Below are 14,240 nucleotides of genomic sequence, written 5' to 3' on the forward strand. Positions count from 1 at the left end.
CCAATTGGGTCGGTAGAACCATCCAAAATGCCCTTAAACGATCATTTTACCCGTTCACAATTTGCAGTGATTTCGTAAACTCAAACCTACCACGGATGTTTATGAAAACATTTAATGATCATATATGGTTTCAAACGACATTATATAACCCCCAGATGTATCCCTTAGGGTCTTAAGGCTTTTTGCCACCGGGCCTTGAAACCTCAAAATTCCTCAAAAAGCGTGGATTATAGCCTTCAATTTTGTAATTTTTTTGACCTTTTTTCGCCTGGAAATAAAAATTGCCGAGATGTTTACATGGGTCCCTAATATCCTCCGAGAGTCAAATTGGGTCGGTGGAACAATCGAATATGTCCTTAAACGGTCATTTTACCCATTCACAACTTGTAGTGATTTCGTAAACTCAAGCCTACCACGGACGTTTATGACAACATATAAAGGCCATATGTGGTTTGAAACGGCATTATATGACCCCGAGATGTATCTCTTAGGGTTTCAAGACTTTTCGCCACAGACCCCTAAACCTCAAAATTTCCTTAAAAAGCGCGAATTATAGCCTTTAATTTTGTAATTTTTTTTTTACCCTTTTTCCCCCTGAACTAAAAATTGCCAAGATGTTTACCATGGTCCCTAATATCCTCCGGGAGTACAATTGTGTCGGTGGAACCATCCAATATGCCTTTAAACAGTCATTTTGCCTGTTCACAACTTGTACTGATTTCGTAATCTCAAGCCTACCAAGGACGTTTATGACAACATATAATGATCATATATGGTTTCAAACGACATTATCTGACCCTGAGATGTATTCCTTTGGGTTTCAAGGCTTTTCGCCACCGAGCCTCCGAAACCTCAAATTTTCCTCAAAAAGCGTGGATTATAGCTTTCATTTTTGTAGTTTTTTTTTACCTTTTTTCGCCCGAAAATAAAAATTTTCGAGATGTTTACATGGGTCCCTAATATCCTCTGGGAGTCAAATTGGGTCTGCGGAACAATCCAATACGCCCTTAAACGGTCATTTTACCCGTTCACAACTTGAAGTGATTTCGTAAACTCAAGCCTACCACAAACGTTTATGACAACATATAATGGCCATTTGTGGTTTCAAACGGCATTATATGACCCTGAGATGTATCCTTAGGGTCTCAAGGCTTTTCGCTACCTGGCCCCGAAACCTCAAAGGTTCATCAATTAGCGTGGATTATAGCCTTCAATTTTGTAATTTTTTGACCTATTATCGCCCGGAAACAAAAATTGCCGAGATGTTTACCATGGTCCCTAATAGCCTCTATGAGTCCTATTGGGTCGGTGAAACCATCCAATATGCCCTTAAACGGACATTTTACCCATTCACAACCTGTAGTGATTTCATAACCTCAAGCTTACCACGCATGTTTATGAAAACATATAATGATCATATATGGTTTCAAACGGCATATTATGACCCCAAGATATATCCCTTAGGATCTCAAGGCTTTTTGCCACCGGGCCTTGAAACCTCAAAATTCCTCAAAAAACGTGGATTATAGGCTTCAATTTTGTAATTTTTTTGACCTTTTTTCGCCTGGAAATAAAAATTGCCGAGATGTTTACATGGGTTTCTAATATCCTCGGGAGTCAAATTGGGTCGATGGAACACTCCAATATGCCTTTAAACATTCATTTTACCCGTTCGCAACTTCTAGTGATTTCTTAAACTCAAGCCTACCACGGACGTTTATGACAACATATAATGGTCATATTTGGTTTCAAACGGCATTATATGACCCCGAGATGTACCCTTAGGGTCTCAAGGCTTTTCGCTACCAGGCCCCAAAACCTTAAAAGTTCATCAAAAAGTGTGGATTATAGCCTTCAATTTTGTAATTTTTGGACTTTTTCGCTCGAAAATAAAAATTGCTTCAATGTTTACCATGGTCCCTAACATCCTCCGGGAGTCCAATTGGGTCGGTGGAAACATGCAATATGCTCTTAAACGGTCATTTTGCTCGTTCACAACTTGTAGTTATTTCGTAAACTTAAGCCTACCACAGACATTTACGATATTATATAATGATCATATATGGTTTCAAACGGCATTATATGAAACCGAGATATATCCCATAGTGTCTCAACACTTTTCGCCACCGGGCCCCGAAACTTCAAAATTTCCTCAAAAAGCGTGGATTATAGCCTTCGATTTTGTAATTTTTGTGACCTTTTTTCACCTAAAATAAAAATTGACGAGATGTTTACCATGGTCCCTAATAGCCTCTGGAAGTCCAATTGGGTCGGTGGAACCATCCAATATGTCCTAAAACAGTCATTTTACCCGTTCGCAACTTCCACCGATTTCGTAAGCTGAAGCCTACCACGGATGTTTATGACAACATATAATGATCTTATATGGTTTCAAACGGCATTATATGACCTCAAGATGTATCCCATATGGTCTCAAGGCTTTTCGCCACCGGGTCCCGAACCCTCATAATTCCTCAAAAAGCGTGGTTATAGCCTTCGATTTTGTAATTTTTTGACCTTTTTTGCCCGGAAATAAAAATTGCCGAGATGTTTACCATGATCCCTAATATCCTTCGGGAATCATATTGGGTCGGTGGAACCATCCAATATACCCTTAAACGGTCATTTTACCCGTTCACAATTTGTAGTGATTTCGTCAGCTTAATCCTACCATGGACGTTTAAGACAACATATAATGATCATATATGGTTTCAAACGGAATTATATGACCCCCAGATGTATCCCTTAGGGTCTCAAGGCTTTTCACCATTGGGCCCCGAAATCTCAAAATTTCCTCAAATATCGTGGATTATAGCTTTCAATTTTGTAATTTATTGGCCATTTTTTATCCGGAATTAAAAATTGTCGAGATGTTTCCAATGGTCTCTAATACCCTCTAGGAGTCCAATTGGGTTAGTGGAACTGTCCAATACTCCCTTAAACGGTCATTTTACCCGTTCACAATGTGAAGATATTTCGTGAACTCAAGCCTACCACGAACGTTTATGACAATATATGATAATCATATATGGTTTCAAACGACAGTATATGACCCCGAGATGTACCCTTAGGGTCTCAAGGCTTTTTTCCACCGGGCCCTGAAACCTCAAAATTTCATCAAAAAGCGTGGATTATATAACCTTCAATTTTGTAATTTTTTAACCTTTTTTTCGCCCGGAAATAAAAATTGCCAAGATGTTTACCATGGTCCCTAATACCCTCCGGAAGTCCAATTGGGTCGATGGAACCATCCAATATGCCCTTAAACAGTCATTTTATCCGTTCACAACTTGTAGTGATTTCGTAAATTCAAGCCTACCACGGACGTTTATGTCAACATATAATGATCATATATAGTTTCAAACGACATTATATGACCCCGAGATGTATCCCTTAGGGTCTCAAGGCTTTTCGCCACCGGGCCCCGAAATCTCAAAATTTTCTAAAAAAGCGTGGATTAGCCTTCAATTTTGTAATTTTTTGGCCCTTTTTTCGCCCAGAAATAAAAATTGTCGATATGTTTACCATGGTCCCTAATACCCTCCGGCATTCCAATTGGATCGGTGAAACCATCCAATATGTTCTGAAACGATCATTTTACCCGTTTGCATCTTGCACCGATTTCGTAAACTCAAGCCTACCACGTACTTTTATGACAACATATAATGATCATATATGGTTTCAAACGACATTATATGTCCCTGAGATATATCCCCTAGGGTCTCAACACTTTTTGCCACCGGAGCCCCGAAATCTCAAAATTTCCTCAAAAAGTGTGGATTATAGCTGACAAAGATGTGTATCGGTTGATTAATGCAAAGTATTACTCACGTAGACTTTGACTAATTATTCTAGCCAATTATGACCAAAATTTAGTATATAAAGGACATCTATAAATAACTCACATAGACTTTGACTTCAATTTATTATTCTAAGTTCTAACCCAAAAACCACGATAAATAGTAGCACTAATAATGTACCATTGCTTGACTAAAATCTCTATAAGTATACCAAGTTAAGGGCACAATTAAGCATCACAAACACCACTATCAATCATGAAAAAACTTGTTACTGGCACACCAAGCTTCTACTACTATACTGTTATAGTAGTGCTCCTCACAATTTCCACCAAATTCCTGCACACCACCCATGCCCAAGCTTGCAACCCAGGCCAGCCCCTGGTTGGAACCGGTGGCGGCCAGTGTGACCCCAATGAAGCCGACTGCTGCGAAGCTGGGCAGTCATACAATACTTATGACTGCTCACCCCCGGTTACTGCCCAAACCCAAGCTGTGCTGACTCTAAACAGCTTTGCTGAGGGCGGGGATGGGGGTGGGCCCTCGGAGTGTGACGGTAGCTACCATTCTGACGATACCCCTGTAGTTGCGCTGTCAACAGGATGGTACAACGGGGGGTCACGCTGCCTCCAGGAGATCATTATCCATGGCAATGGGCAGACGACAAGGGCGAAGGTTGTGGATGAGTGTGACTCCAGAAATGGGTGTGATGAAGAACATGGGTACCAAGTGCCTTGTAAGAACAATGTTGTTGATGCGTCTAAGGCTGTTTGGAGCGCCCTCGGAGTGCCAGAGGACTCAGATCAGTATGGTCAGATGCAAATTACTTGGTCTCTGAGTGACTAGTTGAGTTGTTTCAATCATGTTAATCAACAATTAGTACTACTAATAATGCACAGTTAATGTATGCATAAGAGGTTCAACTAAGCTAAAGTTTATTGCTATCATAATATTATACATGTAAGTAAAATATATTACGTATCTTAATCTTGTATGAACTGATGCCTGAATTAAGTTCAGTATAAGTTGAGTATGTTGGTCAATTAAATGAGTAATTACATTTTGACTGTAACAAAACTAACAACCAGACAATCACTAATTACCACCGGGTTGGTAAGGTTTGGAGATGCACAAAATGAACCTTACCACCGCTCGATTTCCAAAAATCAGATTCTAGCATTTCTCGTTTATACTATGGCATAAATTACAACATCATAGCTCAAAGCATCAAACATATACTCGTACTCCATAGTCTGTACTATGTTTCGAAATATTCATTATCCAAGGCAGGTTTTTGGCAGATGAAAGAAAATTATGTTAAGAAAACCTAACATATACGGGAGTATTCAGTGCCTTGTAAGAATGACATAAACATGATTTCCATGTCAAAATAAGGGAGTATCAAGCCTAAAATGAGCCCTACTCCTTTCTTTGGGTTGAGCTGCTGATATACAATAGTTAGATTAGACATTAATTAGTGTAGCTTCAAAAGAGAGAAGATATTTACAGAAATAATTATCCCTTTCATCCACGCATCAGATCAATGTCCATATGAGAATTTCTCAAGTCCAGCGTTTGTGGACTAGCCCATGCACCCATCGCAGAGGTTGGAGACGATAAATTTTGGCTCTGTCGACCACTTGGAGGAGCCATCATCGTATTGTCAATAGTAGAATAATGCTCTGAATCTTCACCACCTTCATTTCCTTCTTTGATATTTGGATTTGTCTTCGGAGTTGTCCATAAAAAGCTCCCAACTATTACCTAAATTTTTCAACTTAGAATTACTGCTATGTTTCTGTTTTCTAAAAAGAGCTTTATATTTTATTGAATGAAACAGACATCACTTACTCTAGATCTTTCATGCATCAAAGCTTTTTCTATGTTTAAGATAACAAAGATCGTAAGCTTACCTGAACAGGGCAGGCTGCAATAAGCATTCCACCAATGGCACCACCAATGACACGACCATCAGGGCTTGCAAGTGAAATGCTCACACCACCACTTCGATCACGAGAACCATCATTACCAAGAAGCAAGAAAGATCCTGACATGCATAATATGTCAAAGCGCCCCTACACAAACCAATTTTCAGAACTAAGAGATTTGAAGAACAGCTTAAGGCTTTAGGTGAGGTCAAAGCATTCTAATGTAAACAACCACAGTAACAAAATGGGTTGTCAGCTGAATTTGCAAGCACGCGATGTCCTGATAGATTATTGGAACTTTGTAAGGGCAGTAACAAATCTAATGATGCCAAGGTTCCTTGGTGAGAAGATCCATTAACTGTCTCATAATGCAAATAGGGTGGTTATGGCTATGTTTTTTCGCCTGGATTCTCCCAAAACAAACTTAGTCTCCCATATTTAAGGTTTTAAGGGCTTCAGAATATGCGTAAGAACAATGAGTTTGAAATAATACAAAATATTGCAACTAATCATGTGGTAAAACCTCATATGTGACGGTACCACCAGAAGTTGAGGGTTGTCGTAGGGTCACCGTGGAGACAGCACCATTTGCTGACAATATGCATACAGCTCTAGGCCCTTGTTGCGCAAATGCCAAGAGTTTTGATGCAATGTCCTGGGCAATGTTGAAACACATGTCAGATAGCAAGCAGATTATGTTCATTTTATAGAAGCTGCAAATTTCTTAATAACATTAGTTGAGTTGAAAAACTTATAGCTAATACAAACTTTGTGAATATGCATAACAGAGGCAGACAGTAAGCTTCTGGTACGAAAATAATCAATCTATTTCTCAAAGCCAAGTACAAAAATAAGATTATTGTATAATAGAGACAGATAGCATACTTCCCCTGCTGCAACTTGAATAACATGAGGAGTAAAGCCCACACCAGCTGAGCCAGACACAAATTTGCCTGGTAAGATCATGAAACATAGACAAATATCAATATGACAAACTAGTTCCATGGACAAGCCAGCGCTATGCTTGTTACAGATTAGCAGATTTTGCCAAAGTACCAACTTATACTAGCTAATACTCCGTATCTCAATTTGGAACATTATAACGGATTTGTGATTTTGAAAGTGAATAAGCTTCAAAAGCAGATATGCAAAAAGGCAAACCAAGGTACTGGACTTGGAACCAAGATCACTGGTGACATTGATATCACAGATACAATGGACATTACTGGAACCATCAAGCACAGGTTATCATAGTTTAGCACTCATCTCTCCAAGCCATTGAGTCTTAAGAGGTGACTCATAGACATGAATTACACTAGTTATGGCGTATAAACCCACCCTCAAACTACCATATGCTCAAAACACAACATTGCTATTACTAGGCGAGTTCAGGCATTCTAGTGCATCAAGTGGCATAACAATACACCATTAATCTATTATGGTCATCATTGGCCCATCTAGGGCCAAATTGCTAAAAGCTAATCAGAAACAATACATGTCATTGTCATTCCCTGAGAAAGTCAATAATCTTACCAAACGGAGCCAATGGTTGCTTTCTCCCGCTACCAGGAGGCCGGCCTCTACCCCTTTTCTCAGTTGAGGTGTTCATAATCCTAGGGGCAGCTGATACAGAGGAGAGGTCTGATGACATTTTCCCATCAACTCCATATTTCCGAGGCCTTCCTCTTTTCCTTCGCATTGGTGTAGCAGACGCCTGCATTGATGATGGTGCACCCACACCACGGCCATCTGATAGAACAGTTGATGAGGGTTCCACCCTCATACTCGGTCCTGAAGAGCCCCCGACATTTGATTGGAAAGGCATCCCGGAATTAGGCAATGAATGGACACCTTGCGGCCCATGTAACCCGGCCAATCCTCTTTGCATATAAAAGCCACCTGGTCCTGACATTGGCATAGGTTCCCTCTCCATGCATTTAATTCACAGAATGACAGAATCACAGCAAATCAAAAGATGCTTGCACAACCCCAATTGAGAACACCCTTAACTTCCAATCAACTTCACAAATATATAACTTCAACCTAAGTAGTCTCCTCACCTCTTTGATCTAAGGCGGCTTGGAAACTATGAAGCAACCTTTATAACAAAACTGATTGTTTCTTCAGTTCAGACACATAAATACACTACAATGTGCTTAATTTTCCTAGACAACAGCAACTCCTGTTTTCAAGGCACAAGAAATTTTCAGCAAAGAAAGTTCAGAAACTTGTGAGTTGAGTCATGAAAACTCTAACAAAACTAAATAATAATAATTGAACTATGTTACAATTAAATTCAGAAATGTGACATGCTATTGTTACATGGGACAATTTGGATCTAGGTAATTATTGTGCAATTCATGCTACTAGTTGTCTAAACTTGTCAAGTTCCAGGCTTTTTTCAAAGAGTGTGTTAACAATTTTTTTGTAGAAAATTGCAGCACAAACAAAACTTCATACTAGGTAACAACACATCTACTTATTTACTAATTAAAACAGACATGCAATGCCATAAAATAATAATAAAAGCAACCAAACAAAATTCCAAAAGTACCTTACACTAACTAACTAAGAGAACTTAAATAATCAAAATTAATAAAGTTAACAGAACATACCTATAATTAGCCAACCAAATCTTGTACTACACCATTAACAACAAAAACCCATTTAGAATAACATAACAAAAATTGTTAAAAGGGGTTAAAATTGAAGAAAATATAAGAAAATTTCTGGGTTTTTAGAGTTGTAAATGATCAAGCGCCGCCATTAATGAAAGATGAGTTTTTTAAGTGGGTAGAATGTAGGTGGTTTTGATTAAAGGAAGATTTTATCATCAATCTTAATTATAATAATGATAAAAAGTGAGGAAAAAAGGATGGATTTTAGCAAGATTATGTGATTCTGTGAGGTTGAAGATGACACTTCATTTCCACTACGGCGGGATTATGAATGAATGAATGAAAGAGAGAGAAAATTGGAGTGTAGTGTTATACTGTTATGTAGTCTATCCAAAACTACAAATATTTTTATATTTTTTTTAATTTTTTAATTTTTTTTTTTTGGGTAACAGAAAAATGAAAGAAAAGAAAATGGGTATTTTTATTTATTTTAATTTATTTAATTTTCTTGTGGATAAACTAGCTCTTCTTTTGTGAGTTTTATCTCATCATCAATCATCATCCACTTCTTTCTTTCTTCCTTTTTAGAACCTTACCTCGTGCTCCCACCACAATCCCCATCTCAAACAATTATCAACCCGTGCTTGTAGATCATGTGTTTCCTCTGTGGTCTTTAGTCTCTACTATAGTCGTCAAATCGGATGTTCGGGTTAAATTAAAGATGAAAATGGGTTTACTACGGGGCTGTCTCAAGGTAAGATACAATCCATCTAAAAAGATAAGGTACAACCAACTATAGGGATGAGTAGGCACGATATAACTTGACTTTAAAATGTCATTGCGTGATTTAGGTCATGGGTCATGCTTAGGCTACATTTATGTTTAAAAACACACATAAGCTCGACATGATAAGCATTTGGCCATAATACCTAACAGGCACAACTAACCCCAATTATGCATAGGCACAGCCTAGAGCTATAACTCCGTATTTAGGTAAGATTTCAGTGCTTTTAAGTCATATTTGTTGGTTACTTGAGAGTTAGTCGGTGTTACACTGTTACACGCCTATAATCCTTACTTTTTGAGGTAATTTTGAGGTTTCAGAGCCTGGTGGCAAAAAGTGTTGAGACCCTAGGGGATATATCTCAAGGTTATAATGCCGTTTGAAACCATATATGATCATTATGTATTGTCATAAACGTCCTAGGCAGGCTTGAGTTAATAAAATCGGTGCAAATTGATAACGGGTAAATTGAACGTTTCAAGGCAAATTGAATGATTCAACCCACACAATTGGGTTCTTGGAGGGTATTAGGGACCATGGTAAACATCTCGGCATTTTTTATTTCCGGGCCAAAAAAGGTCAAAAAATTACAGAATTCAAGGCTATAATCCAAGCTTTTTGAGGAAATTTTGAGGTTTTGGGGCTCGGTAGCGAAAAGCCTTGAGACCCTAAGGGATACATCTTGGGGTCATATAATGCCGTTTGAAACCATATATGATCATTATATGTTGTCATAAACGTCCGTGGTAGGCTTGAGTTTACGAATCACTGCAAGTTATGAACGGGTAAAATGACCATTTAAGGTCATATTGGATGGTTCCACCAACACAATCGTACTCCCGGAGGGTATTAGGGACCATGGTAAACATCTTGGCAATTTTTAGTTACAGGCGAAAAATGGTCAAAAAATTACAAAATTGAAGGTTATAATTCACGCTTTTTGAGGAAATCTTGAGGTTTCGAAGCCCGATGGCGAAAAGCCTTGAGACCTAAGGGATACATCTCGGGATCATAAAATTCCGTTTGAAACCACACATGATCATTATATATTGTCATAAACGTCCGTAGTAGGATTGAGTTTACGAAATCATTTCAAGTTGTGAACGAATAAAACGTCCGTGGTAGGGATACTTCAAGTTGTGACCGTTTAAGGGTATATTTGATGGTTCCACCGACCCAATTGGATTCTTGGAGGGTATTAGGACCATAGTATACATCTCAGCAATTTTTATTTCGGGCGAAGGTAAAAAAATTACAAAATTGAATATCGCCTTACACTAATTTATGTTACACAATAAAAGGTTGTAATAAACAAAAACACTACTCCATCATGTCGTTTCAATTCTTTCAAACAATATTATCTTTAAAGAACAATTTATGACATATTGGTTGAACTATCATCTATCTTTACAATATGATCTTTGTGTGCAATAAAAATACAGAATCATCATCTTTCTTTATATCTCACCTCACAATCCACTTCCAAAATCACCACTATTTTGGTTCACATAATATAAATTTCTGGAGCTGTTAGCATAAAAAAAAGGCCAATAATTTTTTTCCTTTTTTGGAAAATTGAAGCATGAATCCTGAGAACTTCGAAATATCACACTTATGGCCAAGAGAATCCCGCTCAAACATTTATGTAAATACTCCATAGCTAAATTACTCTGTATTGCTATAGTATTAGACATGCAAAAGGAAATGTAATTAACTAATTATATGTCTGGATATAATTGACAACCCTGAAGAACATTGAGGGTACACGAAAATGATTTTTTATAACTTAGCAGAACAATCCAGAAAAATACGCATAAAATTCTCTATCGAAAGACCATGACTATTAACAGCAGCAAAAAGTAAGATAAATACATCCAGCCTACAGAAAACAAAACAATTGGTGCAGTCACATTGAATCTTTATAATGGATAATTGTATTCCAAAACAAGCAAATGATCACCCAGAGCCTATAGGGAAGAAATCCGCGGGTGCCCTTGTTGAAATAAGATTAACAACCTGCATAAAAGAGATGGAAAAATATTCAGAGGGATATTGACCATAATCCGTTGTTTGCTAAAGATTGTGACAAACATCGAGGCAAATATAATGCAAGTAAACTACATGAACTAGAAATCATAACATAACCCAGCTTGGCTGATATAATTATTCAACAAATCGAACTATTGCGAGGAGACAGCCGATAAGTAGCAAAATTAACAAGCTTAACGGCTTCTTCTGCACAAGATCATAGATTTTCCCAACTAGAAATTACTTACTTCTTATACTGTTACTTTACATGAAATGCTCCATGCATATATCTCTGATAAAATGGGATTATTCCCCAACTAGAAACATTAATTTAAGATTTTCTCTCATAATTAGCATGGCAAACCCTCTACATCTCTGCTGTCTGCATAACCCAAATTAATCTATGTCTTTGGCAAATAAGTGGGAAACAGCATTACAGCCTACAGGCCGTAAAAAGCCAAATCCTATGATACAGTTACCAATTCAAATGGCTAAGGTAAGTTACTTCTTTATTCATAAACGAGCACTCTTTGACCTGATTTTCTCTTAAAAATGAAACAATTATTCCTCATTACTAATTTAACCTCATTTGTTCAAAAACAGAGACAAGCAAAGATGCAGAACAGATAGTTGCCCAATGCTTGAAAGCTATCGTTTCTAATATGACCTCCTACATTAACCAAGCATTGTAGAGTCATAGACACAAATGGAACCAGCCAATGTGAAGCTACCATCTCTCGTGCCTGATTATATATTTCTAAGGATCAAGCACATTTGTTGTACAAGTAAGCTAAACAAGTATATTGTTACGTAGAAAATTCTCGATTGCAGGAAGCCCACCATGCTAATTGCATTCCCTAGAAATTTCTCTTCCTATACTTCAACCTCGCAAGCATGATTATGTATCTTAAAAACTGTCCACTAGTAACCAACTCATTTCGATAGGGCAATTCACTTTCGATATAAGCAGCCCAACACTCATTAGATAGTTCCATTGTCACTATAGTATCTATATTAAACTAACAATGCTAACGTCCACCGTACGAAGACTACGAACCATAAGACCTACAATAAGTCTATAACACCTTTTTAAACCACCAAGGTAGTATTGAATTATTGATTACAGCATTGTCACTAGATAGACCAACTGAATAAATTACATTGAATTTAAGTTTTGATGCAACCACATTAAAGTAATTAAACCATATGAAAATTCATCTAAGCATTGAAAAAATCAGTTCATTGCAAATAAAATCATATTGGCATTGCTAAAATAATATATCAAACCTTAATCATCAAGCTCCATAGCTTGTTGAGCTTTAGCTTTCGCCGACGCCGACAATTTGGTCTTCAATTTCTTCTTTACTGAGAATTTACTCGTTTTCTTTTTCTTCTTATCACTCCCATCAACCTACACATGACAAATTACAAATCCAATCGACAAATTACAACATTAACCCAGAAAACTTGATTTTCCAGTTTTAATTGACATGGTATTCAATCAAATTCCAAAATCAATACTACTTACCTTCATTTTGTGCTTATTAGCATGAAGCTTCTTCGCCCTTTTCTCCTTCTCCTCTTTTTCTCCTGATAAACAGCAACAATCCGGGAAATTTCAATTAGCAAAACCCTAATTAAATTGACAATGAAATCAAATTAGAAAGATGAAAAATTACTTCGCATATCGAAATCGTGCTGTCTCTTGCGAGTAGCAAGATTGTTTTTCTTCGACATCTTTAGCAAAGAATTTCCGTCTTCAAAATTTGAAATTATACGAGTTAACGAACTTCTGCTAGTTAACTGAGAGAAGAACCCTAAATCCCAAATTTGTGGTTTAATTGAATAGGTTTTGGATTTTGACCATAGTCCATAGACGATTTAGACATCGAGTAGCCAGGCCCAGTCAACTCTCTTTATGCCACCAACTAAGTGAACTTAGCCATAAAATGGCCCAACCAAAATTTTTCTTTCTTCTTACCTTGACCAATTAAGTTAAGATTCGTTTGGTATCGCGATCAATTTTTTATCCTTAAGTTAAGACTCTGTTTGGTATCGCGATTAATTTTTTTATTTTTGGTAATGCTTAGAGACGCGCAGTATACAATGTTTACATTGGAAAAATAAAAAAGAAAAACAAATTAAGAACTTGTTCATTTATATTATTATATCAATCTTAAATTTTACGAAATTGAGAGGTAATATGAGTTTTAAAAAATTGGAATAATTGAATAAATGATAAATGGAAGAACTAATGATGGTAAATTTGTAGCCTAAAAACATTTAGGGCACGTTTTCTTCAAATTATTTTCAGTTCAGTACAGTTCTTAATTTCTTTTTTTCATAAAATATTTAGTTCAATTTAGTTCTTAATTTCCTTCTCTCATAAAATATTCAATTCAGTTTAGTTTAGTTTTGTTCAGCTCAATCAGAATAGGCCATGAATTCCATTACTCATGTTGTTTGAATTAAGAAAATAACACACCACCTCATAACAATAAATTTTGAATTGACCTAATCTCGAAAATTCAAAGTAAACTATAGTGTACATGTTCTAATGCACGAGATATGTTTAGGGATACATAGGGGGCGAGGCATTGGAGAATTGTGGTGAAAAGTTTGGAAAAAAAAACATTAATAAACTCTAAAATTGTTATATTGATACGTTATTTAGACGAAAATAACTTACCGAAACCCTTTTTTTTTTTTTGGGTGTAAAGATAGGGAGAATCCTTATCAAACTTCACAACTTTTTTTAGTTTAGCATTTGCATGCTGGATAATAAGGTGAGGAGATCCTTACTTCTACCAGTTTTAAGTACATTCACACTGGTAAGATTTGAATCCTAGATCAGGCAACATACTTGTATACCTTTTTTTTTTTTTTTTTTTTTTTTTTAAGGCAACATACTTGTATACTAGAATCTAGATCAACATTTATACTCATAGTCATACTTAATATTTTAACTCACCTCATACATAAAATATGTAAAGATGGTCGTGTGTTGTGTAATACGGAGTATTGTATCAAGTTGTGCCTCATGTTGAGCTAATGTGTCATAGGTTTTGATAGATCTAGTCCAAGT

At 36.8% G+C, this 14,240-nt stretch overlaps 3 protein-coding genes across 4 annotated transcripts; 1 reads left to right on the forward strand and 2 right to left on the reverse strand.

Annotated features, from left to right (window-relative positions):
• Window positions 1-3,961: 3,961 nt before the first annotated feature.
• On the forward strand, window positions 3,962-4,845 carry LOC145613288 (putative ripening-related protein 1). Its single transcript, XM_081668367.1, has one exon. It carries the CDS (start codon window positions 4,056-4,058, stop codon window positions 4,641-4,643), a length of 588 nt encoding a protein of 195 aa, XP_081524493.1. The 5' UTR covers window positions 3,962-4,055; the 3' UTR covers window positions 4,644-4,845.
• A 188-nt stretch (window positions 4,846-5,033) lies between these two features.
• LOC145613286 (AT-hook motif nuclear-localized protein 11-like) lies at window positions 5,034-8,711 on the reverse strand. Of its 2 annotated transcripts, none has more exons than XM_081668366.1 (6): window positions 8,341-8,711; window positions 7,259-7,630; window positions 6,611-6,678; window positions 6,249-6,380; window positions 5,711-5,872; window positions 5,034-5,561 (listed from the first exon to the last, which is right to left on the reverse strand). In XM_081668366.1, exons 2-6 carry the CDS (start codon window positions 7,611-7,613, stop codon window positions 5,322-5,324), a joined length of 957 nt encoding a protein of 318 aa, XP_081524492.1. In that variant the 5' UTR covers window positions 7,614-7,630; window positions 8,341-8,711; the 3' UTR covers window positions 5,034-5,321. The 2 variants fall into 2 exon arrangements, with proteins under 2 accessions (XP_081524492.1, XP_081524491.1); XM_081668365.1 differs by having other exon boundaries at window positions 7,259-7,907; window positions 8,341-8,709.
• A 2,178-nt stretch (window positions 8,712-10,889) lies between these two features.
• LOC145615419 (uncharacterized) lies at window positions 10,890-13,020 on the reverse strand. The gene is made up of 4 exons (XM_081670492.1): window positions 12,835-13,020; window positions 12,684-12,745; window positions 12,443-12,566; window positions 10,890-11,143 (listed from the first exon to the last, which is right to left on the reverse strand). The coding sequence occupies exons 1-3, from the start codon at window positions 12,890-12,892 to the stop codon at window positions 12,444-12,446; spliced, it is 243 nt and encodes an 80-aa protein (XP_081526618.1). The 5' UTR covers window positions 12,893-13,020; the 3' UTR covers window positions 10,890-11,143; window position 12,443.
• Window positions 13,021-14,240: the final 1,220 nt, after the last annotated feature.

This window comes from Chenopodium album, chromosome 25 (assembly GCF_948465745.1).
Source record: "Chenopodium album chromosome 25, dcCheAlbu1.1, whole genome shotgun sequence".
Lineage (NCBI taxonomy): Eukaryota > Viridiplantae > Streptophyta > Magnoliopsida > Caryophyllales > Amaranthaceae > Chenopodium > Chenopodium album.